General features: G+C 34.4%; 4 protein-coding genes and 1 pseudogene across 6 annotated transcripts; all 5 read right to left on the bottom strand.

Annotated features, from left to right (window-relative positions):
• Positions 1-1,211: 1,211 nt before the first annotated feature.
• On the bottom strand, positions 1,212-3,597 carry LOC129884453 (probable amidase At4g34880). Its single transcript, XM_055958749.1, has 5 exons — positions 2,936-3,597; positions 2,569-2,777; positions 2,227-2,469; positions 1,806-2,004; positions 1,212-1,682 (listed from the first exon to the last, which is right to left on the bottom strand). Exons 1-5 carry the CDS (start codon positions 3,248-3,250, stop codon positions 1,329-1,331), a joined length of 1,320 nt encoding a protein of 439 aa, XP_055814724.1. The 5' UTR covers positions 3,251-3,597; the 3' UTR covers positions 1,212-1,328.
• A 131-nt stretch (positions 3,598-3,728) lies between these two features.
• LOC129885342 (probable amidase At4g34880) lies at positions 3,729-6,881 on the bottom strand (annotated as a pseudogene). Its single transcript, XR_008766079.1, has 5 exons — positions 6,334-6,881; positions 5,167-5,381; positions 4,755-4,994; positions 4,442-4,639; positions 3,729-4,278 (listed from the first exon to the last, which is right to left on the bottom strand). The product of XR_008766079.1 is annotated as a probable amidase At4g34880 (transcript).
• A 418-nt stretch (positions 6,882-7,299) lies between these two features.
• Positions 7,300-10,213, bottom strand: LOC129885343 (uncharacterized). Its single transcript, XM_055959587.1, has 4 exons — positions 9,803-10,213; positions 9,291-9,424; positions 8,877-9,193; positions 7,300-7,917 (listed from the first exon to the last, which is right to left on the bottom strand). Exons 1-4 carry the CDS (start codon positions 9,957-9,959, stop codon positions 7,566-7,568), a joined length of 960 nt encoding a protein of 319 aa, XP_055815562.1. The 5' UTR covers positions 9,960-10,213; the 3' UTR covers positions 7,300-7,565.
• A 2,958-nt stretch (positions 10,214-13,171) lies between these two features.
• On the bottom strand, positions 13,172-15,705 carry LOC129885344 (eukaryotic translation initiation factor 4B3). Its single transcript, XM_055959588.1, has 2 exons — positions 14,445-15,705; positions 13,172-13,625 (listed from the first exon to the last, which is right to left on the bottom strand). Exons 1-2 carry the CDS (start codon positions 15,629-15,631, stop codon positions 13,547-13,549), a joined length of 1,266 nt encoding a protein of 421 aa, XP_055815563.1. The 5' UTR covers positions 15,632-15,705; the 3' UTR covers positions 13,172-13,546.
• A 1,216-nt stretch (positions 15,706-16,921) lies between these two features.
• Positions 16,922-23,058, bottom strand: LOC129885345 (probable magnesium transporter NIPA6). Of its 2 annotated transcripts, XM_055959590.1 has the most exons (10): positions 22,606-22,691; positions 21,621-21,716; positions 20,447-20,503; positions 20,256-20,346; positions 20,004-20,164; positions 19,774-19,901; positions 19,470-19,607; positions 18,517-18,609; positions 18,295-18,412; positions 16,922-17,535 (listed from the first exon to the last, which is right to left on the bottom strand). In XM_055959590.1, the coding sequence occupies exons 3-10, from the start codon at positions 20,454-20,456 to the stop codon at positions 17,447-17,449; spliced, it is 828 nt and encodes a 275-aa protein (XP_055815565.1). In that variant the 5' UTR covers positions 20,457-20,503; positions 21,621-21,716; positions 22,606-22,691; the 3' UTR covers positions 16,922-17,446. The 2 variants fall into 2 exon arrangements, with proteins under 2 accessions (XP_055815565.1, XP_055815564.1); XM_055959589.1 differs by lacking the exon at positions 21,621-21,716 and having other exon boundaries at positions 22,606-23,058.
• Between the last annotated feature and the right edge of the window lie 3,132 nt (positions 23,059-26,190).

Here is a 26,190-nt window from a genome sequence, read left to right on the forward strand (position 1 = left end):
ATGATGCGATAAGTTATGTTGGAATTAGTTATAACATGATAAGTTATGCTGAGAGTATTTTTTATTGAATTTTTGGTTTGTTGTATTCAAAATCATATGATTGCATAAATTTTTAGAATAAGTTATTTGTTTACAAAAATACCCTTTACTTTATTTAGTTTTTTATATTTTTTTTTTGCAAGCTTTATTTATTCAATATTCATTTTTAAAATAATTTTTTCATCTTTTTTAGCTTAAATATTTTTATGCGTGCATTTTCATGATGTTTGTATGTATTTAAGAATAAAACTTTCTTCTTATTTAATTTAAAAATAGAATTTTCATTTTAAGTTTGTTAAAGTAAAAAAAAGATTTCTTATTTAATTTAAAAATAGAATTTTCATTTTAGATTTGTTAAAGTAAAAAAGGATTTATGAGAAATCAAAATATAAATAAACATAAGAATTAGTCAAATTAATTTATAAATAAAACTATATTATATAGTATAATTTTTAATAGAAAAAATATGAAGAATTATCATAAAAATAAGGAGTGAAGGTTGTGAATATTGTTATATATGGTATTAAAAATATCGTAAATATATATGAATGTGAAAAGTGATGTTTAAAAGGGATTTAAATGGATATCTTTGTTATTTACCTATTTTATCCCGGAATAAGTTATCCCAAGATTAGTATACCACTCAAGAGGAGGGATAACTTATCCTAATACTAATTATTAATCCAGCGATAAGTTATCTCAAACTTGTCAACCAAACAACAAATTAAGTGTCACTATAATTTAATCCTAAGACTATTTGATGTTATCCTTTCCACCAAACAAATCCTTACTTCTAAAGTTAAGAGCAAATTTGGGAAGAGAAATTAAATATCTTTTTGATTTTATGAAAGATCAATTATTTTGAATGGGAGAGAGTATTTGATTTTTCTAATTCATTTTCTTTTCACTCTAGAAAGTTCTGGAAAGTATTACTCGTAACTCAGCAACATGCATCTAGCCTGTTTTTTGAGTAGCAATTTGTGCTTAAAATACATTAACCTCAAGATGATGGGTTCAATCATTGCTTAAATTAATTGAATAGTCAATATCCTGTTTTTTCTTTCACAATAATAAGTAACTTATATTCCACGAATATATTGAGATCGATAAAATCTCTTTATATTTGAGGTCTCGAATTCAAATGTTGTTAATGGAAAATTTTCTAGCCAGGAGTTCTTTCCCATTCATTAGTCCATAAACTTGAATTAATTAGGTCGATAAATTCCAAATAAGAAATACATAAAGCAAAACAAAAGGAAAATACATATTTTTCTTATAGTAGTACATTTTTAGGGCAAAAATGTAGGAGGCTTTCTAATTAAGGTTGCTTGCTCAAAGCCATAGGCAATTTCAATTAGCTTAGGCTCTGAGCCTTTCAACCCACTAAAACAAATGCCAATAGGCACCCCTTTGTCATAAGCAGCAGGCACACTAATTGCTGTAAATCCACCAATTGCAACAACAGCAGCAACATCAGATCCACCAGTCACTAATGCATCCAACTTATACTTTTTCATCAACTTTTGGAATCCATTTCTTGTTAATCTTGACAAATTCCTCAAAGCTTTCAATTCTGTATCCCCAATTCCATTTGTAGCTTCTGCTGCCAAAAATATATCTTGACCAAATTCCTTAAGCATCTCCTGAAATGACAAATAAAAGTTGAGTGACTTTTGGGAAATATACACTTGGTTGGATGACCACCAGTGAAATAACCCGACGATATTGAATCAATCTTGTAGATTACTTGATCATGAATAACGTACCAGTTCAGGATTTTTTTTATGGAAGATTATTACATCTGATAAAGATCGTACAGGGGAATCGACTAGCTCTTTTAGATAGGAATTTAAGGCTATATTGAATTCAGCCAACACTGCTGATGCTTCACCGCTCAGATTAAAGTCTAAAATTGTCTCAAGGTTGGCTATGCTCACATTGTCTACCAAGATTGCACCTTGTCTCCTGCATTTGAGGAAAACAGGAAATTGTCCATATCTATAACGATCTCATCTAAAAGGTTAAGAAAAGTGTTCAATGCATCAATTAGAATAGGTAGAGATCCCGTTATATCTTCCCCAACATTGAAGGATTAAGTGTACCTTCTCTAATGGTTAAACTTCTAGATGAAATAGACGTACATTTTTAACAAAAAATGATTTCTTCAGCACTAACTTGCTAAGTTACCTGAGTTTTTGGAGATGTTTTTCAAAAGCTTGAGCCAGGACAGGATTATTAGTGAAATTAAAGAAGGGGTCCCTCACTACTCCAATTCTCTTGCCCTTAAGGCCATCTACTTTCAGAAATTGAGTATAACCACCACGAGGAATGAATTTAGCTGCTGCAACAGTTGCAGCTGCGTCGTTGTGGTCAAAGCCTACGATGGCATCAAGAACATGAACAGCGTCCGTTACTGTTCTGCCAATTGGTCTGTTCAACCAAAGCACATAAGTTAGTATTGTTGTGTTGGTATCATTCAGAAGAAGTATCAAATTAATGGATGTGGATTTAGAACGCGTTATACCCAACAGTTCTTGTCTAGGAGTGATTGGGATGACTCCTGCTCGGCTAGTGAGTCCAACGGTTGGTTTGATGCCTACAACTGCATTGGAGCTAGCTGGGCATAAGATTGAACCACGGGTCTCTGTCCCTATCGACACATACACCATGTTTACTGCCACTAATATTGCTGATCCACTACTCGAGCCGCAAGGGTCCGCGGAGAGAACATAAGGATTCTGCATAGGAGTTCAAAAAAAGTGTGTACCTCATCAGTTCATTGCATAATTTTGCCAGCATAGACGTTGCTGTAATTGGCCAAAACAAAAGTGTTTTTTCAGTGGTGTAACTATTCGGACGTATTTTTTAAAAGTTCCAGTTGACATATATAATTTACCTTTCCTTGTCCACCTCTAGGGCTCCAGCCATTTGGCGCCTTTAGCGCCCGAGACTCAGCCCACTCGCTGAGGCTAGTTTTCCCTAGTACAATCGCCCCTGCTTTTCTCAGCATTGTCACTATACCTGCGTCACGAGGCACAACTGATCCCAGTAATGAAAATGATCCAGCAGTAGTGTTCAGCTTATCTTTTGTTGCAATGTTATCCTTAAGAAGTATTGGATGACCATGCAACAGTGAGTGATAAAGAGCTAGCTGACTCCTTCTTTGCATCGTTCCTCTCTTTGTCAGCCTTGTCAGCTTCGAAGAGTGCATCGAGATTTATCTGTTAAGGACATAATTAAGTAAAAATATACTTTTATATTAGATGCTCACACAATTCAACATAATTACCTCAATGACACTTTTGAAAATGCCAGAACAGAATTAAGCCGTGAAATTTCTAGGAGGTAACTATTGAGTGCCAAATGTATATTTGGTTACCGTATGTATGCCGGCGGCATCCGGCAACTGAATCCTTATATTAGAATCGACTAATTACATCCTGTGCCAGATTCTTTCTTGAGTTATTCAACAATAAGAAAATTCAGTTCTTGGACATACCTAATTAAGCTAATTAATGAGACAGCCTATTCAGAAACAGACAACGGAGTCTAGTCATAATAAAGAATGGGTAGAGAAGAAAGTAAAAAATAAAATAAAAAAAATCTCAATAGGGGAAGTAGGAGTAAACAACCAAGTGAGAAACAATGTCTCTGAAATTGGTAAAAAAAAAAAAGAGAGAAGGAAACAATTCAGCCCAAATGGTCAAAACTTGAAGAAACTGTTTTGACTACAGCTAATAGATTGTGGCATTGTCCAGTAAAATAAAAGCATATCTTTTCTGTTAGTTCAACATTGTCAATGGCCTGGTAGTCATGGTACAATACACCATTAGCTGCACACCAGCAGCAAGCAACATTCTTTGCTTTCTTCATTTCCAAATATTAAACTACTACAGAAGGAGGTCGTCGAACTTTGCTAGATTGTTCAAAGGCATAGGCAATTTCAATCAGCTTTGGTTCAGTACCCTTCAAACCTCCAAAACAGATGCCAAATGGCATGCCATCGATTTCATACCCGGCTGGAATGGTTATTGCTGGGTAGCCACCTATTGCAAAAATAGGAGAGGCACGTGAACCAGGTGAGATCATTGCATCAAGCTCATGGTCCTTCATCATTTTCTCAAATCCATTTCGTGAAAAGTTTTTCAACGTCTCAACAACTTCCTTTTCTTTCTCCCCATATCCGTCTGTCTTCTCAGCTGTTATAAAAGTATGTTGGTCATACTCTGCAAGTTTTTCCTGTAGTCAAAAGGTCCATTGGACATTTTCATGTTACTTCAAAGTATGTAAACCACAAAAAACAAATGACAATTTTTATTCCACTTCCATTTAACTGTTCCTGTTTCTTGCTATTAGTGTTACTTAATGCCTAAAGACCTTTGTTGCAAGGTGAAGTGCCTACCAACTCAGAGTTGCGTTCATTAAAAGCGATAATGTCAGCCAATGACCTGACAGGAGAAGTGATCAACTCTTCAGGTAAGCATTGATCGAGCTCTTGAATTCAACCATCATCACCAATGCTTCACCGCTGTGATTTGAATCCATAATCTCTTCAATATGTAGTATGCTCAGGTTGTCTACCAGAATTGCTCCTCGTTGTCTTAAATTCCAACATGTCCACCAAATAATTACAAATAAACAAACTAAAAAAGACTTAATTTTTATTTGTGATTTTGTAGATAAAAAGATGACTTTGAGGTAACAAAGCTTCATACCTTAACAAATCTAAGTGATGCTCAAAAGTTGATTTTTCAATTGCTCCTTGTATCATTTCCACAAATGGATGTTGGACAATGCCTATTCGCTTCCCTTTCAGACCACCTTCCTTGAGAAACTGTTTGTAGCCATCCTCAGGAATATATTTAGCTGCTTCTGTGGTGACTTCATCTCTTGGATCTGATCCAACAATTACATCAAGCATGTAAACTGCATCTGTAACATTCCTGCATATAGGCCTGAATAACAAGAACAGCTTCCTTAACAATTAACATCAATCTCACGAACACACCTTAACTTGTGCAATGATACGGTAACAAAACACTGGTCAGAGTTTAAATAATTACTCTTCTACTTCTTGTGTTTAGGAGTAATAGATTTGACAAGAACAAGTAAAGAAAATACACTCACCCAACAGTGTCCCAGAGGGGCGTCATTGGTATGATCCCAGCCCGACTTGTGAGCCCAACAGTAGGTTTCAGCCCTACAACTGAGTTATGATCCGATGGACAGATGATGGAGCAGTGAGTCTCAGTCCCAAGAGAGACTGCTGCCATATTTGCAGCAACAGATATTGCACAGCCACTACTCGATCCACATGGTGATCCAAATGGGCAATAAGGATTCTACATATTTTGAAAAGGTAAATGTAATACATCCTTTGGAGGAGCTATCAGCTATTAGATGCTTGTAATGTTAAAATTTGGACAGTTAGTCTTAGGAAGCTTTTAGATGATATATATAATACTCTTCCTAGCTCAAAAAATAAGAAGACGTATTCAATTCTATGCTAATAGTTCTGAAGCATGAAAGATTATCCAAACAAGAAGCTTTATTGTATCATTCATATGCCACACCATATGCTGGTAATCTGCACAATATATCAACAAGATACAGTCATCTTCTTTCAGAACTATAGCTTTTTACTCTCTTTCTCTGCTTTTCTCAAATTATCTTTCCCTTTTTGCTTTCTTGTTTGGTTAACTGTAAGGACTATGTATCACATATGGCAAAGAGTTCAAATTCTTCAGTCTAACGGTGAAAAAAATATTTATACAGTTAAGTCACTTATAAGGTCACTACACTAAATCTCTATGAGAATCTCCTACCAACACAAATATCGGATAACTCTGTCCATCAAGATCTGGACAAACAGAAAGAAATCACGACCTCATGGTCCTCATCCATTTCATTGACAACTAAGGCACACCCTTGACTATGTGTTTAGCATTTGTTTGGCCTCTATTTTCACACTAGGGAAAGCTGACAAATTAAGATAATCCAGAAAGAAAGATCAAGTGATGAAACTAGAATTAGGCTTGAATCTCTCTCTGATCTAGCGATTGCCCATAGATTTTGAAAATTTACTTATTTTCAATTTCCCAAAAATGGCCTCAGACCAATTTTCGGGTTTTTGGACTTCCACTTACAAAACTTCAATTATTTTTTTCAAATCTATGGCCAAAGGAGAGCCCCTAGGATCTATGGAAAGAGAGCATCATTATCATATATATCAATTGGTCAAGATAAACGTTTCTCTTGGGACCTTAATAAAGAGAAGGAGAAAGAGTAACGAACCACTCCTTGTCCAGATCGAGCGCACCATCCATTAGGAACTCCACTGAGAGAACGAAACTTATACCATTCACTCAAACTTGCTTTTCCCAAAATAATAGCACCTGCATTTCTCAATTTCTCCACCACTCCAGCATCTCGCGGCACTTCAGATCCCAGCAGAGCATAAGAACCAGCAGTAGTATTCAACTTATCCTTCGTCCCAAATGTATCCTTAAGAAGCACAGGGATTCCATGTAACTCCCCTAAAAAGTTTCCAGCTTCAGTACTGTTAGCTCTGTTTTGGTCAGCCTCATCAGCTAGATTTTGGGCCTCCGGATTTACCTCGATAACGCCACGAAGTAGCGGATTTAGGGTTTCGATTTGATGAAGGTAAAAATCGACTAGTTTTCTTGCGGTGAGTTTGCTTTGAGCAAATGCTTGGTGGATTTCTTTAATGGTGGTTTCTTCAATTTTAAAACCCGAGCTGAATTCCATCCTTTTTTCTGACTCTGATTTCTTTGATGTTCACTCAAAGATCATATAAAGTGTAAGCTTATCTACTCCTTTTCTTCTTCTTTTTTCCCTTTCTTCTGGGCAGAAATTACCATGTGCATAACTTCCTAATTAATTCGTACGAAGCTACATCGCTTCAAGACTTGGGGATCATTATTTTAAGAAAATAAAATCGCATTATCGACATTTTTAAATGATGAATCGAGAATTCTGAGGCACTTGCCTAACAACTGGCAAAAACGGTAGCTTTACTGTTGACACGCTTATTATGGGAAAATAAGATATATCAAATGACGTTCCACCATGAATCTAGGTACTGAAAGTTTCAAAGGAGTTCTTTATTTTCATAATGTAGCAATCAACAACAATTAAATATACGATTCCAAAATACTATGACGTACAGAGCATGTTGAAATGATAATGAGAGAATGGTTAGTTGGTAGAGCTGATAGAATTGGTTATAAATAGAGCTAGTATATTAGATATTTTGCTCAATCCATTCATTTTGTAAGATCAGTAGTTATCAATACAAAGCAGTCGGTTAAATTATTCTCTAAGCTTCTTCCTAGATCTTCAAAGCTTCATCTGAAATGATGAAGTTTAACATAGCAAATGTAGAAACAAGTATACACCAACAACGTGTATATATAAACGTGATTAACTCAACTACATATCACGAAAAAGTATACAAGGAAGTGAAATTAATAATATAATACTAGGAAGTGAAATCAATAATAGAATCACTTGCAAGGATTGAACTTGCAAGTGGTTTTTCCATTTCCAGAATTAGCCCTCAAGAAACCCAAAGCTGTATGCAGAACTTGTTGAGTTGATCCCATTAATGCCCAATTCATATCTTGAATAACACTCAATGGATGATATGGAAATTGTACACTATTATAAGAATTCAAAAGTGCAGTTGTCCCTTCTCTTAGCAAAGTTTTATAAGGTTCTCCTCTACCTTTCATTCCTTCCCATAATGTTAAATCAGTTCCATATTTTCTAGCAGCAATTAGACCAAATACAACACCTACTTTTGAATCTGGATTTATCACTTTCCAGTAGCAGTGGTTTTCTGGCATCATCCAGCTCCTACAGTAAAAAAAAAAGGAACGTCACATTTCTACAAATGAAAATAATGTAATTTTAACTTCGTGCCTAATCAAACGATACTTAGGTTCTTGCAGTGCAATTGTTGTCATTGTGTTACAAAGTTGTACTAATTTCTTTCTCTGATGTCAACATTTAAACAATGTTTTTAGACCTGGTTGACTATGATCCACCGACACTGGGGAAAAATTTATAGTAACAAAAGTAGTTAAAGATATGAACAAAATAATGGTCCAGATGTACAGACCCCATAAAGACAATTTCTTTTTAAGGAGAGTTGTTTAGTTATGCATTTACTGCTACAGAGTAAAAGTTCTTTTTAGGTATCTGTGTATTTAACTGTTTGTCTGATTGGTAATATGTTTAAGAATAGTATGAATATGTTGTATTAATAATGCCGATAGTAATTATGTTTGCATTAGTTATGCTAAGATTATTTTTTATATGGTGTGTGTGTAAAAAATAAAATGCATTGCATTTTCTATAAAAAAAAATTGTTTGCAAAAATACAATTCATAAATATGGTGGAAAGGATGTGAAAAAGATTTTGAGTGGCAATTGTAACTTTAACCATGCTAATTCATGCATTAAAATCCTTTGTTTTACTAATATCATGAATTTCCATGTATTAGTAATACAAAGAATTTCAACACATGCATTAGGTTGATTAATGACATAATTACTCCTCAAATCCCTCTCAAAACATTTCCCATTTCCCAAAGCTAAAGAGGGTGAAGGGTATTTTTGTAAGCAAATACTTTTTAATAAAAATTATGCAAGACTTGCCATTACTAATACACCAATTGAACATTATTCTATACACTCTACCAAACTTACCCCTAAGTGTTTTGTCTTTCATGTTACTAATCTCACTTTTTAACATGTAATTATCTTCTTGGTGACATTATCAAAAAAAAAAAAGAGGTCTTTTAGAGACTTACTGGTGTGGGCAAACTGAAGCTTCCAAATAGGGGAAATGAGGCATTGGGGGTAAAGGAGGCAATGGGGGTAAATGAGGTAATGAGGGAGTAGGTGGAATTGGAAGTGTTGATGGTGGTGTAGCCGGGGAAACAGGGTTGGGATGTGGCTGTGGGTATGAAAATTTTGGACAGAAAGACATTGGATCTGTTGGCTGAGAAATCAAAGGATCAATTGTGTACATATTCATATCAAACATCCTAAACATTAATCTTGGTGACTTCCCTGGTCCTCCTCCTGTCCCACACCCTCTTTTCCCTTGCTCATTACTGCTTGTTACCTGTGCAACAATAATTGTATTAATTGAGTGACAATTTGAGACATCAACCTATATTATTATGATGGTACAGGAAAAATTGGAGTTACTTTATATTAACCTGTGCAACACAGCCACTCAAATCTGGATTTCCATCGAACTTCATGACAAAATTTCCTAGCCAATTGGTTGTTTCTTCTCCCCATGTTGCCATTTGTCCATTATTGTCTGGGCACGCCATTGCTACATTTATTCCTGCACACAATTTGGCACTCAAAAACTTAAATAATAATACTAGTAAAAAGAATTAATTAGAGAATTCTTTTCGAGTCTAATCAAGATTCAGGACTTAAAGATGAGCTTTGATGCAATGGAAAGAGTCTTGGTCACATATTCAAGTCGTGGAAAGAACCTCTTTCAGAAATGATAACCCAGTGTAATACAACCCTTTCTCGAATATTGCACAAGATTTTCAAGACTCAATTTTTCTTTTATAATCCAAGAATATCAAGAAGCAGGACAAAACATTAGACAAGAAGTACCAAAAAAGCAGAGTTGATTATAATGTCATATGGGAACTTAATAAAAAAAAACTAAAAGAATTACCATAACTAATTAAATAGTTTTAGTTACCATTTAGAGGATAATCAAAGAGAGAAATTTGGCCATCTTTGCATTGGTCACAGAAGACAGTGCCAGAGACCATTGCATAACCATGAATTCCACGAATGGCTGAAGATGCTGCAACAATTAGAAAAGCTGTAAAGTAAAGCTTTTGTGACCAATCCATGATGTTCTCTTCTTTCTTTGTAACTTTGAGTTCTGATGGGAAGAAGAAGAGACTTAAAGTAATAAGTAGTAGTAGTAAAAGTCAGTGATGGGTTGTTTTTGAGTCCAATCTTGAATGTGAATAAAAAGCAGGGGAAGAATTTATGAAGCTTTGGCTATACAGCAACACTCAACTGTCTCCATTAATGAGTTTTTGAAAAAAAAAGAAAATTACAAGTACGCCCTCCCGCCTCATAAGTGTCGTTTTAGCTCTTTTAACACCTAAGTTACTCTATTTACTAGACGTGTCTTGAGACTTGGCCACTTAATATAAGGGTATAGTTGGAGACAATTACTCACTATTTTTGTCTTAAATTCCTATAGCATACTTATTTTGGGACGGAAGAGTATATTGGTACGGAAAATCATCTAAGACATTGTAGCCATACTGCTTTATCTACAAATGATACATCAAATTAAACTACTACTCTTTTAGAAACTTAGCTTCATTGATCACTTAAATAACCTCCAAATTAATGTATCCTTGTGTTTTAGGAACCATGGATATTATTTCTTACGATTAAGGTGTCAATTTTAAGGATTCTTGATGACTCATTACAACTTAATTGTACAACAACTTTTTGATCAAGCGTTGAGGCTTGCAATGTCTTAGCAAACAAACCTACTAAATTATCATTTGAATTAATAGGTGAAATGTTTTTTGTCTCGTCTTGTTCAATCTATCCTCCTTTCAATTGAACTATATACATGCATATTTTCAAAATACTTATAATTTTCTAGTCATGCATTTGGCAATAGAGAAAGCAGATGTGATGCAAAGAAAACGTGGCAACCTCTCATTTAATATAATCGTATCACTTATAAAGTAATTTCGGGAAAAAATATGAGATAAATATTAACCAGTAATTCCATGCGAACAATAATATTAACCTGCTATCACGAGTTAGACTATATTGATAATGACAAAAAAAAATTTAAAAATCCATGATATATAACTTAAATCCTCTGGATTTATATATAATCAAATCTGATTAATTCATTCAAAAAATTGGACCGTTTTCCTCAAAACAATTGGAGGTTCCCCTTAGAAAGTGCCTTTTCCGCTCAAATTTGCGTTCAAATGATACTCATTAGCCACATTTCCATCTTGTCTTTAAAAATTACTCATGGTAGAAAAGTTTCAAAAAATTCTGATAACAAAAGAAATCATACAGAAAATGATTGAATCTTCAATTCTCTGTGAGATAAATAGTTTTTTTGGTTTCAGTTCCGCAGAATTGTCCAATCTTTTCGTTCTTGTCATCCTTTAAGTGTGAGTTTTAATTGAATGAATTTATCAAATAAAAAAAAACATATGAAGTAACATCAATAGTGCATCGCCTATTTAACTTTCTCACTCAAAGTCTGAAATTTCAACTATTTTTCAAATATTTATTAAAAATTGAAAAGTGGTTATTTGTAATTTTTAGTACTAAATAAGACTTTGAGGGACAAATAAAAATAAATCTCCTCATATTCTATGATACATGATTATTAAGCATTCTTTAAAAAATAAACCAAGAGTCATATTTCTCATGTGACAAGAATTGCTTATAAGAAAATAAATTATTTAATAATACAAATGGGAAACGAAAGAAAGTTGCAACTACAGCTATGACTTTCAAATTGAGGAAACATAAAGTGTTGCAATAATTATAACAACATCTTGTTGAGTAATGTAGTTTACAGTTGAACGTTGACAAACACAACTAAAAGCAGGTCTACTTTTGGGTTATTATAAAGGTATGGTTGATGTGTGTGTAATAATTATATATGTTTCACTAAAAATTAAATTGAATAGAATGGGGAAAGACCGACTTTTTTTATATCACTTATGGTTGATGGCAAGTAGATAGTCGAATATTGTCTATTTTTTTTAATTATTATTATTCTATTATCTAATTTTTTAAATTTTATTATTTTTTTATTTCGATTATCATATTTTTTTTTATTTGATTTTTTCCCGTACCTAATTAGATATGATTTACTTGAGTTGACTGTTGAGGTCTATCAAAAAAATGTTTTTCTAGCTTCACAAGATACATAAAAAATTGCGTACATATCATTCTAATTTGAATCATATTTATAAAATTATATTGAATGTGTTGTTATAAGTCTGGCTAAAATTTGACGGCGATGCATAACACATGAGATAGCCGTCCGAGTCGTGTGGAGCATTCATGAAAAACATTACCTAAACAAAACAACAATAGAACCTACACATAACACAATGATGTGCTGTCCCATCTGAAAATGTATTATGATTGATAATTATAGGACGTGTCAACACATCACAAAAGGACGAATCTATCTTTGAAGATAGAATACGTAATCTGAAGATCACCACATATCTTGGACAATGAATGGGCCCATTTTTCTTAGAATAAGTTAGCTTTATGAAAATCTTCCAACGTTTCAATGTTTTCTTAGTATATGATAAAGGAAATAGTTGACTATAACGTTTTAGTTCCAATATAGCTAGGCTTTTGGTGTAAGGTGAAATTGTTTGCAAATATTATTGATGTTCTTTAAGAAAATTGAAGTTACTGTTTCTTATCATGTCTTTTAGTCTCTTGGGTAAATTAGGGAGAACTGATAGTTGCGAAAAGAAAGAAGAGCATGCCGACCAACTCGAAACCAGGGAACATCTAACGATCAAAGAGTTTAGACTATAACACACACATCTCCATTTTGTTCTGTATTTTATGTGTTACTCCAGCCGAAAATCTTTCAAAAACAATTTCTCGCGGGATAGGAATACGACTCTATGATCCCACTCCCACCCTATAAAGTTATAAAGATATGCATATACTCTATCCTTCCTAAGCCTTCATACCTTACCCATGAAATTACATCGGAGATCTACCTTGGATACCGTAGTTCAAGATACTTGTGCCAGTAGCCAGTAACAATTATCCGATGAAATATTAATATATACATAAAATCGAATCAAGTTATTTGTTTGTGCTAATCATGTTATGTTAAGGGAAAAAACACTCATTTAAAGGATTTACCTACTAGAGATAAAGACGCTATTTCATAAATTTGAAGTATAGAAGAAGCAGAGTGAAGAGATCAGAGTTCAAGTACTATCTAGATTAATCGTCATTCCAGTTTGAAATTAGAACATCCCATGTTATAGTAAAAACTAAAAAGAACAGAACATGATACGAATTATGGAAGAAGCCCAAAAATAAACTAACAATGATCAACAAATCGAAATCTATGATCTTTAACGGTCTTCATGCCCAAAAATAAACTAACAATGATCAACAAATCGAAATCTATGATCTTTTAACGGTCTTCATGCCCTGTGTTCCACATAAGAATGATGTTTACGAACAAACAATTCTAAACTGAGTCAACAGAAAAAAGAACAAGCATAAATAGCAAAAATGATAATGTTGGTGTACGTACACAGAGAAACAAAAACACTACAGAATAAGCAGTTCTATCAAAATTGCCTCAATGCTTCCCATCACATGAATCTATTTCAAACTTTGAAGGAAACATAGCTCTCATAAACTTAAACTTTTACTTCCTTTGGCATCATATTTGTGGCTCACCACCAGATTCAGCAGTTTCGTTTACAGTTTCTTCAACAGACCTGTTTACAGTTTCCTCAGCACTACAAAACATATAAAAATGAGCGTCAGGAACCATGTCATGTAGATACAGACTGGTGCACAATCAGCAACTTATGTAACAACTCCAAGCTGCTGCTCAAACAAACCAGAGGAACAAGAGAAGGTAAACAATAGAGAAAGTTCCCAAGTCCACAGCACGAACGACCCAATCCTATCAGACTCCAAGTTTACTCCTAGCCAGAAAATGCACTAACCAGAAGCAAGAATCAGCACATCAAGCAATTAAAGCCTCATTCTTTCCACAAGTTAGTTAGAGTTGGTACAAAATCATATGTACACATTTGCATCCAAACCCCACTTTATTACCCTAAATTAGGAGGAAACACATCAAAAACAAAATGTAAGCAGCTTTATACCGGATTGCACAACACCAAGGTTGTTCATTAAGTCCTACCAACGAGTGACAGGTCCAAGAACCGCTGGTTAACAATCATTCAATACCAAGCAAGCAGACTTGACGAAACTATTGTTGATCATTCACAATTTGTCCATGGCTTTACAACGACACTTAGACTATACGAATACACGACTGCGTCATACTTGGTACACCCCATGCTCTATAGCATATGGGCGTATAGGGAATTAGATTTAGGGAAATCCAGCAAACAATAAAAGTAAGCTTAATATAACTAGTTAAACCCCTAAACAAGGCTAACCAGATATCTATAACCAATTAACTAGTCACAGTAGATTTTGCGAATAGCAAGCAGTAATAATCCATGAAGTCACAAAAATTAAACATCAGTCAGCATACAACAAGAGTTGATAAATCTAGAATCTAACATAAGAATCCATCAGACCTGGAAGGAGGAACTTCATTCAGCTCAGGCTTCCTCCAACTCTTCTCAGTCTTGTCCTCGCGAAATATCAGCTTCCCGTTGGGACTCCCCCAAGCTTTCTTGGCAACCGGAGCACCATCACTTGACTCAGAAGCCTCCTTTACCTTCAAAGACTCAAGCTTTTGGTCAATCTCCTTCCAATCCTGTCCCTTCTCCTTCAATACCTCCTCTCTTGGTCTAGCTGCCCCAAATGGATTAGCCCCTTTCGGCTTCGCCACAGGCACAGGCTCATTACCGTTCTGCTGTTCTTCACTCAACGGTAATGTCCTTGGTTGCAAATTCAACTTTGGCCTACCACCACCACCAGCAACTCCGTTCTCTTCTCTCTTCCTCCCCCAATTTTCTGAATCCACGCCACCGTTGGAATCGTAACCACCTCTTCTCTCTCTTAAACTGTCGAATGCACCACCACCGGAGGCAAATCTCCGTCCTCCCTCCTCTTCCTTCCTTTTTGTCCACCGATCCGAATCGGAATCACTGCCATTTGACCCAAAACTCCCTCTCCTATCAAATCTTCGACCAGAAGAGGGTACAAAAGCTTTATTAGCAGCCCAATTATCAGATTCATCAGCTTTAGACTGCGAATCGGAGAAAAAACCTCCCCTTTCACCTCTTTCCCTTCTTTCAAAACCGTTACCAGCCGATGTTTTCTTAACTGCACCCCAATCATCAGTCTCGTCGGCACGAGAGGGAGCAATTTCCCTATCGGTATCCCTTCGGAATCCTCCCTGCCTACGATAATCGTCCGACGAACCCCTCCCTTGCCTGTCGTAACCGTACGATTTGAAACCACCTCCGAGCCGAGACTGGTCAAGTTCCTCTGCAGTGCGCTCGCGAGGACCGGTGGGGAGCATCAAGACTTCCTCCGGAGTCAGGCCTTTGGTGGCCGCAGCGGCGGCAGATTGAGACTTCTTAGCAGCGCTGTAAGTGGAGAACTCCTGAAGGGATAGGGTTTGTGGCTTCTTTTTCTTCGTTTTGGTGGTGGCGGCAGAGGCCAATGATGGAAAATCGGAAAGGCCACCAGCATCGCCGCCGTTGGAGTGGTTGTCTACCTTCACTGACTCTTCCTTTTGAAGCTCCAACTCGTGCTCCTCCGAATCAAGGGCCCACGCGCCTGGTTTTGCCCACGCGCTCACGGTTGCCGCCATGTTTGCTCTTTGGACTCTTTATCTCCGTGTAGGTTTTTTTTCGAGAGAATTCGCTTTCGTTTCAAGCGAAGAAATAGGTTTTTTTATATATATATATATATAAGAGGTTCTGTGGATTTGATCCAACGGTCAGCATACGATAAGAAACGATTTTCCAGAATAGATTCGGCTTGATTAACGGTGGAGAATAAGTCCTTCATCTGAAAGGAAATGGACTTTGCGTTGATTATATAATTTTATTTTATTTTTGCAGATTCGTTTATTTTTATTCAAGACGTGTAAATGTATAACTGTAGACCACAAATATTGCATTCGGTATCTTGGTATAACAAGGAAATTACAGGTAATCGTCATAATTTATTAATGAGGAGAAATAAAGAGGGAAAAGGAAAGGAACAAGCAGAAGAAGCATTTGGAAAAATAAGAAAGAATTAAAAGGAGTAAAATGAAGATAATAAGTCCTAACTTCTATTAAATTGGACTCTAGTTTGAATCATTCAACGTTATGAAATGTCCATCCTCCATAACTGTTATTTAATTGTACTCACAAATAATAACTAGAGTCTAATATATATTGATTCTAATTCAGATCCTAAACAAGCTAACGGGAGTTACTAATTATGATTAAGTCCTAAATATATCATTACAAGGAAAAATGTTATGATAGTAATTGTCAACTATGAGAATAATGCAAATCTAATTATATTTTTATTTAATTATGTGGTGTTACCGTAAAACAAGTATATATTAGCACAATTTGGTATTTAACTAACAAGGTCGGGCACTAACTGGGTCAGAACATTCTTATTAGCAATTCTTTATGATAAAATAAAAATAGATAAAGGAAATTAGGAAAATTCCTCCCTGAAAACCCACCCCTTCTCCCTCCATTTGTTCAAAATGTTTTCGGCTCGGGTTGGTTTGGTTATTTGATCATCTATTTATGCTCAGATCTTGCAATTCATCCAAATTATCTTAGATGTGAAATTAGCTTCTATCATACAAACATGAAATCAGATTTTGAAGAGTTGCATAAGAAAAGACCAACAACAACAGATTTTGAAGAGTGGCATAAGAAAAGACCAACAACAACATACTCGATGAAATCCCACAAAGTGGCATCTGAAGAGAGTAGAGTGTACGTATGTCTTACCACTACCTCTCCGAGGTAGAGAGTTTGTTTTCGGAAGACCCTTGGCTCAAGCAAATCAAAACAGTAATTAAACAAAAATGATAGTGGGGAGAAACATGACAACAAGTGCAAATAATCATTATCAAGTGGGTCAAGAATTAAGCAGGCTCGGGTAATTACCCGTTCAATAAGCAGGCCGGACTTCCATATCATGAACTCCAGAAAACACATAATCTGTGTCATTCTCCAAAACAAATGCATGTGAACTATCTTACAAACAAAATACTAAACTAGCTTACTTCTGCAACCTTCTTCACTATGCTACATTCTCACACTATAAAACAAATAAATACAATGTTACACCAATGCGGTGGAGCTCAATATATTACAACATGAATCAACTACAATACTCTAAACAACAAACTGAACAAAGAGACATCACCGTGTATGTACAAACCTCAATTTGAACAGAAGCTCAGCAAGGATCCATGCCACGCTTAAGTTACAAGGTGACCTCGACTCGTAGCCTTTCCCAAAATTGTGCTTGTAGGAGAACTCGCCTCCCAGTTGTAAAGCTCAACGTTGCTGAGCTTAATCAAGAATACTCAAAAATGTAGCATCAGCTGCAGATACAGCTTCAACTTTTGCAGTCGAAATCTAGAATCTATATCAAGAAGGTGATATCAGTGGAAATAGTTTGAATCATTCAACATTATGTAATGTCCATCCTCCATAACTTTTATATCTTCTTCATCATACCACGATATATTTCCTGCATAAACCAATGCATTATAAGCACAAACTTGCAATAAACTTTTGAATCGAAAAAATATATTGAGGCCTCAATTTGGAGTTCCAAGTCTACCTTCTACGCTGACATTTCTAAGAACTTATAGAATACTACAGACCTGAACTTTTACTGAAAGTACTATTACATCAAAATTAATGCCAGCGGATACTTAAAAATTTCTGCCAACCACTAGCTCGAGGGAGTCGTCTGTCCCAATGTAAATGAAAGGATGGCAATGTGTCACATGATGGAAACACATGCTCTTTTGAGATGTTTAACCATGGAACCAAGTACCCAAAATTAGAGGAGCATTTGGATCTGTGCAGCAAAATCTGAACAGCTAATCTCACTATTTCACAATATGCTGCACCGTAAAAATGTGTGCTCCTTTCGTGGTCTAGCCCCATAACGAAAAGGAATAATTGTTGTGTTAAAATCAGGCAGAGTACTAGGTTCAATTATTTTATTTGTGTTTCCTTACCATCTTCATTGAAATCAGAAAAACACAAAAGTAACCAAATTTAGAAGTTTCATTGAAAACAAGCAGTCAAATTGACCTAAAATATGATAATTTCACCTAAATCAACAAATGTTTTTAGGTATTGCAGACATAAAGATCCAATGCCATACATTTTAGAAGATTTAGATTGCATGATATCAAGGATATCCATACATCAAGATGATAGGCATACGATTTAATATAGCTGGGTAGCGGGTACATGCTTCAACTTCAATTTTTACCTGGTGGATTTGCTGGTTCTTGTTCTCTAGTCAGATGTAGTACAATTGTTCCTGAAAGCACTGTGATAAATCCACAGATCTCAGATACGATGCCACTAGCATCTTGGCCAGCCCAGTCCTGCAAAGAAATATGACAAAGCAAATGATGGGTTCACAGCCTTTACTCTGTATACATACTGATAAAGGACCACAACAAAGAATAGCTTCAAATTGACAACGTACCTTGAACATTATTGCGCTTGCGATGATGGTCAAAGTGGTGAACATTACATAATATATTGGAGAAACAATTGCAGCATTGAATGTATCCAGTGCCTATTAAAATGATGCATAAATGTTAGAAAATACTTCAGACACCCCAAAAACAAATCCATGTGAATGATCCTGATATATCATGCATATCGCTAAATTGCAAAACCAAAAATTAGGCATAATAGCATGCACTGCTAATTAAATGCACTTGTAATAGTCAAGGAGCATCTCAAGGTTCATATAATTAGGAAGATCTTACTATGAAGCAGCCTTTTGATAGATTCCCAACCAGAGCACTTGTTTCAGATATTAAAACAGCTCACATATCAAACATGCAAGAAAGAGCAACAAATTTCTTGCCACAAATCACAAAAGTTGGAAAGATAGAATGTAAAGACTTAGGAGAATATTGTAGCATAGTTGGTATGAAGTATTGATTCTCTATTTTATATTCGTGTCATTAACAAAAAATACCCTGTGCAAGAATTGATATCATTACGTGGAGATAGTAAAGCCAAATAACTACTATAGGAGTAATATTTAATCTGTGCCGCTTTCGTTATTTATTTTCCTATATCGCTTTGAATTTCTTAACCTTATCTGACCCTTTTTATGCTTTTATGCTTTTATTGAGCCGAGGGTCTCTTGGAAACAGCCGTCCTACTTTGGTAGGAGTAAGGTACTCTACCCTCCCCAGACCCCACGTTGTGTGATTTCACTGGGTTGTTGTTGTTGTTGAGTAATATTTAAGTTCAGAGGAATTGACATCATATATACACATGATGTATGATCAGAGATAGTCCTGATTATAGGCATTTGTTTTAGAGAATTGACAATTCACACTAGTAAAGGCAATGCAAATGACTGATCAGATAGATTACTGCAGATCTCAATCAAGCTGGAAAGTACCATACTGACATTACCTTGTTTAGATAATTCAACTGCGTGATGACACAGATTACTGCAACAGCTAGAAAAAACCAAGTCTGCGGATAGGCAATCTGACTAATTCCTTCCAACGTAAGTTTTATTGCAATTCCAATAGCCTTTATGCTGACAACCTGCAAATATAATAAATTAATAGAAAAGCTACAGAAACATCTTGATGGGCTAGGAAAGTGTTCACATCTGCAAAACTGCATCATGACTAAGAAGCATGTAGTGTAAAATTTCTACCGAAGGAATAAAGATGATGACTTGAAGTAGCCTAGAAGAAAACATAATTACCGTAAGTGCACCCATTAAGGAACATATTCCCAAATATACCAGCATGTTTGTCTGCCCATAACGAGGCTCAAAATGAAACATCAAAGCTACTACTGTGGATATTGTTGCTGCTACATAAATCACAAATGCTGCAGACAAAAGCAGAAGGAGAAATTCGTAATGAGCTCGCAAGAGAGAGAAAAATCATAATCTATAGCAAGATAAACAGGAAAAAAACACAAAGTCCAGACCTGGTTGAATTGCCAAAATCCAGATTTCTTGTACAGAAGTTGGCATATGCTCCTGAGGTGCATGTATAACAATTACCACAGATCCTACTATGCACAATATGCATCCCACCACACCTAATCGTTGTAATTGTTCCCTCAACATAAAGTGTGCCAAGACAGCACTAGTAAGATTCACCAAGGTAAGTTATCGACATATCAGCAGGAATTCCTTGTCAGAGTTTTAAGACAGCTCATAAGACTTCAAAATCTCACCTGATAATTATACTCAACGCACCAAGAGGGGTCACAAGAACTGCTGGAGCATAAATATAGGCCACAAAATTGGATACCTCCCCAACCATCACTGCATATCCAAATCCAAATGACATTAAGACCAACGCAATGCTAATGCATACCTATCCTGCATGAAGTTTACCCGTGGAGACAACTCATGATACACTTACTTGTAATCATGCCTGCCCACCATAGGGGTTCAAGCAAATAAGTATAGCCTCCAACTCCTGCAGTAAAGATTACAGTCATCAATAACTTTTAGTGTTTAAGCTATATGCACTGTCGGTGTATAAAATTCTTTACATCATCAGGTAAATTACCTACTATTGCAGGTTACCCATTCGTTTCAATTTTTTTCCTCTTCCTAAAATTAAGCACTACAATTTACTTTCTCTCTCCTCCAAACCCTCCTTCCATGTTTTATTTCTTTAACTTTCTTTTTAATTCGTACGTATTTGATCTATTTAATGCAAACACTTAATACACTTTGAAATAATAACACGATATTTTATATATAATATTTGAAGTTACATATGCTTCTCAACTAAACAGGGAAAAAATTGAAATTTGTTTATATAGCAATCACGAAAAAATAAAAAAAAAATGTGTTATAGTGAATCCTTAAAGCAAAAGAAACTCCTCAAGATCAACTATGGTTGAAAAGTTAAAGAACTATTCACAATGCCTAACGCATTTAATGATCACTTCACTGATAGTGACGATCTTGTTAAAAATAATGAAACCTAAAATTTTGATTAACGATATTAAAGGACAAATTATATTTACGCCAGAAAGAAAATAACATTACTTAATAATAAATTTGATTAGAGTATAACTAGGACTCTAATTGTTTTTTAGTATCTTTTCCTAAATCTTAATTTAAAAGTTATCTGATTGTCCTTTAATTTACCTGATGGTGTAAAGAATTTTATACACCAACAGTGCACAAAACTTAAACTCTAACTTTTAACCAGGTGAATTGAAGTTGACAGAGCATATAATGAGGAAAAAGGATACCAAATAACATGTTTCACGTTCTGCTGCCAATTAAAGTACTAAATGGCTAATTGACACGCTAGACTGCAGTCTGAAAAACAAAACAGCATAAGCTTTCAAGCATATGCTCAGGTACAAGTGCAGTCATAGATTACTCCATGTGAACTAGTACTTCATGGACAAAAGCTTCTGCTTTCACTGTAATGTCCAACCGGAAATGGTTCTTCTCATTTTATGTATTGATTGTCAATATCATGAATAAGAATAGAAGCTGTTCACACTGGCCTTGCAATAATTTAGTCAGCTAGAAAACTAGTATTTATCAATCCAAGGATTTCTAGACTTTACCATTTTCCTGTCCATATCCAAATAATGGATTTCTAGATTTTCTCTTTTCTTTTCAAGTGTTCCATCCCCAACTTCATTTCTGTTTCCAACACATGCCTGAACAGTGTAACACCTGACTATTGAATCCACCATCGAAATGAGCAAAATCCTAGAAAACTTCGCTCTAATTGTATGTCAGTAGCACTGTTTAACAGACGGTGTCTACCAGCCCAATTAAGGAACAAAGAACTATACACCCTTAAAAAAAGATTGTCATGATCAATCAAAGTAGAACCAACATAAATACAACAAATTGAACAGAACAGTTTCCCCTATATTGAAGATACAATGTCCTAAACGTGCTTAGGAATTAAGTACTATATACAATAACCAAATAATTGAGAGGAAAATAATTTGCAGTTGATTGATATATCACACATAAAGCAGTTTCTCAACTCAATTCCACCCTTAACTGCTGGAATTTGAGCATCCACATGAGTACTATGTGAAGATATGACATTCAAGGTATAACTCAACCTCAAAAGTTAGCTCATGAGAGGAGGATTATCTAAGTACATATAACCAAATCACTAGTCCATTCCCCAACCAATGTAGGATTCTAGCCACTCTAACACCCCTATTCACGGTCAAGCTCAACTGGAGCATGGAGAGCCCAAATTGGAGTGAACCAGACTCTAATACCATACCATGTAAATGAACCTTGGACCTGACTCAACCCAAAAACTAGCTTAGGAGAGAAGATTGTCAAAGTCCATATAAGTCAATCACTAGTTCATTACCCAGTCAATGTGAGACTCTAACCCAGTCTAACATAGTGGACTTTAATCCAGGAGCAATTACAATATACACAAAATATGGAGATACTTCGATGGTTCCAAATAAATGAAAATATCAAGCAGACGAACAGATTGTACCATTTCAATCAGTAAATTGACTAATAAACCGAAGTTTAGATCTAACAGAAAGAGGTTTTGTATTTTCAGACCTGCTCGAGTGCCAGCAGCAGCAGCACGCTTGAGACCTTTCTTTTTCAAGATAAAACTCGTTCCAATAAACAAGCTTGAAACCATTGCTAGAACTAAACCCGTTGTGTTCTCCGAAAAACCCATCTTCTTACTTCCTCAATATATATACATACACACAATCAAATAATCAATCAGGAAATATAATCGCTCCACTATACCTTCCTACTTCTTCTGTATGTATATATACAGACAATCGATCAAAAATGTAAACATATACAGAATCTGAAAGAATGTTTGTTCTACAAAATCTGAGCAAAATTCATACAACTGTATGTTGGGAAATGGGAGAGGGAGATCTGAAACAATTGAAGAACAAATTAAATTAAGTTTCAGAGAATTCTCTTCCTCTTCTCCCTCCCCAAAAAACCAAAGTTATCTTTCGCTGTAAAGTTTCCGTGATATGGTCTTCCTTCTTCTTCGTAGTAGTCTACTGTGACACGGGGACTAGTTTTGTTACACGTGAAAAATGGAGCAAATTTAACGCCGTTAATATGAGCTTTGAGGCTCTTTTGGAAAATGTTCAGATAACGGTAACGAGTCTAACGACTAGGAAGGTCACGTCAGTCGACAACGAAAAAGCGTGTGAGCTGTCACCCAACTGACCCTAATCAGTAATCAGGCTGCTGCATATTCCCTTTCTTCTCATAATTATGCTATTTTCACTATTTGTCTTAAACCAAATTAATTTTTCTTTCTTCTCATAATTATATTTGTCTTAAACCAAATTAATTTTTCTTTCTTCTCATAATTATATTTGTCTTAAATCAAATTAATTTATTAATACATATTTTTAAATGGAGTAACAAAATCTAAACGATGCCTAATTACGTTGACAAATTACGATGATGTGAATTAAGTTAGACTCTAACAATGTACACCTTCTCTGTTATGATTGTCAAGATGGACACCCAATTTTATGAGGTAGAATGAGAAAATTTAATAACATGATCAACATATCTAGTTTTTTTATTTAATAATAGTTGTCCACTATTAATTTAGAACATATTTATAAAAATAATAAATAATAGAGATAATATTATTATATAGTCCTTTGAATATATTAAATTTGAATCTTTGAATAGTATTTAATAACAATGATAAAATGGACACAAATGAATAAAAAAATCATTTTCCACGTTGGATAAATATTGTTGAACATCTACTTTTAGTATAGTGGACAAGTAAAATAAATAAAGAGAATATCATAAGTTGATTATATACGTAAAACCACAAGTATCAAATATAAAATTAATCTAGAAACAACTCAAAACATTGACAAAAGATAAGTTATAAGAAACAATGAACGTGTCTAAAAACTATTGTGCAATTAGAAAATCAGTTTTGCTATTCTCTAAAACAGTATATAAGAAAATACTGACACATTTTCATCAAAAAATAGATGACATAAAACTAGCACTATATACAAAGTGTTGAACAGTCATAAATAAATTAAACATATATTTCAGTTGCAAATTGATGAAGAGATGGCGATAGTAATAGTGATAGAAGTAAAATTAAATCATACACATCATATTGAAGCAAAATAGAATTATATATATATATAAATGTGTTGCTTATTGTAATTCAACAGATTAAGAAATAGAATGCTCATTCACGAGAGTTAAAAGATGATGCACAAATCAGATGAAAATGTATGCACACTTGATGTTAAATTGATTAACTAACTATATTTTAATAATAATTAATACTTTGTGACGTAGTGTATTTACTGAACTGGCTAAAGACTTCCTTGATTACACATACATGTAAGATCCGACATGTGATTTGGAGTTTAACAATTGTTAAACTTGTTGTACCCGAATCTTCCATTTTTATTATGTCTGATTTTCAATGAGACGAAATAAGCACTATATTATTTAGACTAGTCTTTTTATAAAATGACTTTTTAGTTTGATCAATGAATAAAACTCTTTATTAACAAAAAAAAAAAACATGTTTTGGTGCATAACCATCCTTACAAAGAAATAAGTGAAAAGGGTTAAATATACCCCTCTAATTTTATTTATTAATTGGTTTGTTCTTTGTTATATACTCCTATTATTCATCTATTTAAATTTCCGTTGTTACTAAACCTAACAAAAATATCTTTAACTTAACAAATTCACCCAAATCGATCTCAATTACTCAACTTATCCAATTCTCTTTTTTAACTTGATCTGACCCACTATAAGTGAAATTCTATTGCTTCTTAGTGAAATTGAGTGGCTAATTATGAAAGTCTATTTTGTTCTTCTTCCTCGACTAACTTGCAGTAAATCACATCAAATTTTCTTCAAGAAGCCCCAAATTTCATATATGAACTCCCTAAGACGTTCTTAATCTTTTGCAATAGTGCTCACTTGAAATGTAGTTCGTTTTGCAGAAACTCAAAATTTGAACTCAAACTTCGAGCTTCATTAATGGCTGCTGTCAATTGAGTTTACTTGATTAGTTCTTTGAATCTTAAGCTCCAATCCAGTAGCTACTGCACTTAAAAATTCTTAACGGTAACTCTCAAGAGACGTACACAAGGAACAACTTGAAAAAAAGTTGAACCTCTATATTTGATTATTCAAAGAATAGAGGTAATTGAATCGATTTTCAATGGCATTTTTAGGGCTTCAATTCTACGCAATAATATTTTAATCACTTTCTCAAAAAGCAATAGTTCATCGAGTTATATTATTTTAATAGATCGAATCGTGTTAAAAGAAGAAATCAGATAAACTTTAAGTAAATCAAAAATTTGAGGTTGATTTGGGGGAATTCTTTAAATTAAGGTTAATGTTTATTAAGTTTAATAACATCGAAAATATAAAATAATAAAACGAAAGAACAAAACTAATCAATAAATAAAAATAAAAAGGGCATACTTGACCCTTTTCGTAAGAAATAAAGAATATGACCCTGAACTTCTAGTGGAGCCAATAATGTTCTCCAAGGTCAAGGACCACCAGTTTCCACGAAAGATTGGAGCAAGAATTTTGAAGTGAACAACTATTATTCTCATGAGATATTGCACGAATCTAATAGCTTTTATTTATAAATTATATGTTTATATTTTTTAAAATATACATAAACAAATTCATTACAAACTCAAAAATTAAGGCGAATTATGTATTCACTTTGCCCACTTCCCAGTTACGAATGAATCCTTTAAAACACAGAATCCAATCATTTCAAATTGTGAAATGATGCTAGGACACATGGCCACTTGTATATGGTCTTAAAAAGAAGAAGAATTAAATTCCCTAAATGCAATTTAAATTCAATAGAAAATGCATAATGTATGGTGTTAGATATACAGTAATATTTATATATTTATTCAGAGTAAAAGTCTTCAAATATAAACTTATATTTTGAAAATATGAAAAAGACATGAAAAAATGCGACAGAAAGTAGAACTAGAAAGATTACAAGGTACAAACTCTTTAACTAGAGATGTTATATAATTGTGTTTGTTGGTCACGTTAATAAAATAAATTGGTAAATAAATATTAATTTAAATTAATAAATGATGTATGTTTTATAAAATATAAAGTTTT

This window comes from Solanum dulcamara, chromosome 4, assembly GCF_947179165.1.
Source record: "Solanum dulcamara chromosome 4, daSolDulc1.2, whole genome shotgun sequence".
Lineage (NCBI taxonomy): Eukaryota > Viridiplantae > Streptophyta > Magnoliopsida > Solanales > Solanaceae > Solanum > Solanum dulcamara.

What these genes read in the sequence shown, in the direction of transcription:
- LOC129884453 (XM_055958749.1), bottom strand. Translation starts at nt 3,250, where the DNA reads ATGCACTCTTCGAAGCTGACAAGGCTGACAAAGAGAGGAACGATGCAA. An exon ending in CTAGAGGTGGACAAGGAAAG is followed by an intron (nt 2,778 to 2,935) that starts GTAAATTATATA and finishes ACTCCTATGCAG; the next exon opens with AATCCTTATGTTCTCTCCGC. An exon ending in ATAAAAAAAATCCTGAACTG is followed by an intron (nt 1,683 to 1,805) that starts GTACGTTATTCA and finishes TTGTCATTTCAG; the next exon opens with GAGATGCTTAAGGAATTTGG.
- LOC129885343 (XM_055959587.1), bottom strand. Translation starts at nt 9,959, where the DNA reads ATGGATTGGTCACAAAAGCTTTACTTTACAGCTTTTCTAATTGTTGCA. An exon ending in CTTTGATTATCCTCTAAATG is followed by an intron (nt 9,425 to 9,802) that starts GTAACTAAAACT and finishes AATTGTGTGCAG; the next exon opens with GAATAAATGTAGCAATGGCG. An exon ending in TGAGTGGCTGTGTTGCACAG is followed by an intron (nt 9,194 to 9,290) that starts GTTAATATAAAG and finishes ATTGTTGCACAG; the next exon opens with GTAACAAGCAGTAATGAGCA.
- LOC129885344 (XM_055959588.1), bottom strand. Translation starts at nt 15,631, where the DNA reads ATGGCGGCAACCGTGAGCGCGTGGGCAAAACCAGGCGCGTGGGCCCTT. An exon ending in AATGAAGTTCCTCCTTCCAG is followed by an intron (nt 13,626 to 14,444) that starts GTCTGATGGATT and finishes TATGTTTTGTAG; the next exon opens with TGCTGAGGAAACTGTAAACA.
- LOC129885345 (XM_055959589.1), bottom strand. Translation starts at nt 22,729, where the DNA reads ATGGGTTTTTCGGAGAACACAACGGGTTTAGTTCTAGCAATGGTTTCA. An exon ending in TGCTGCTGGCACTCGAGCAG is followed by an intron (nt 20,504 to 22,605) that starts GTCTGAAAATAC and finishes TCTTTACTGCAG; the next exon opens with GAGTTGGAGGCTATACTTAT. An exon ending in CCTTAATGGGTGCACTTACG is followed by an intron (nt 19,608 to 19,773) that starts GTAATTATGTTT and finishes TTATATTTGCAG; the next exon opens with GTTGTCAGCATAAAGGCTAT.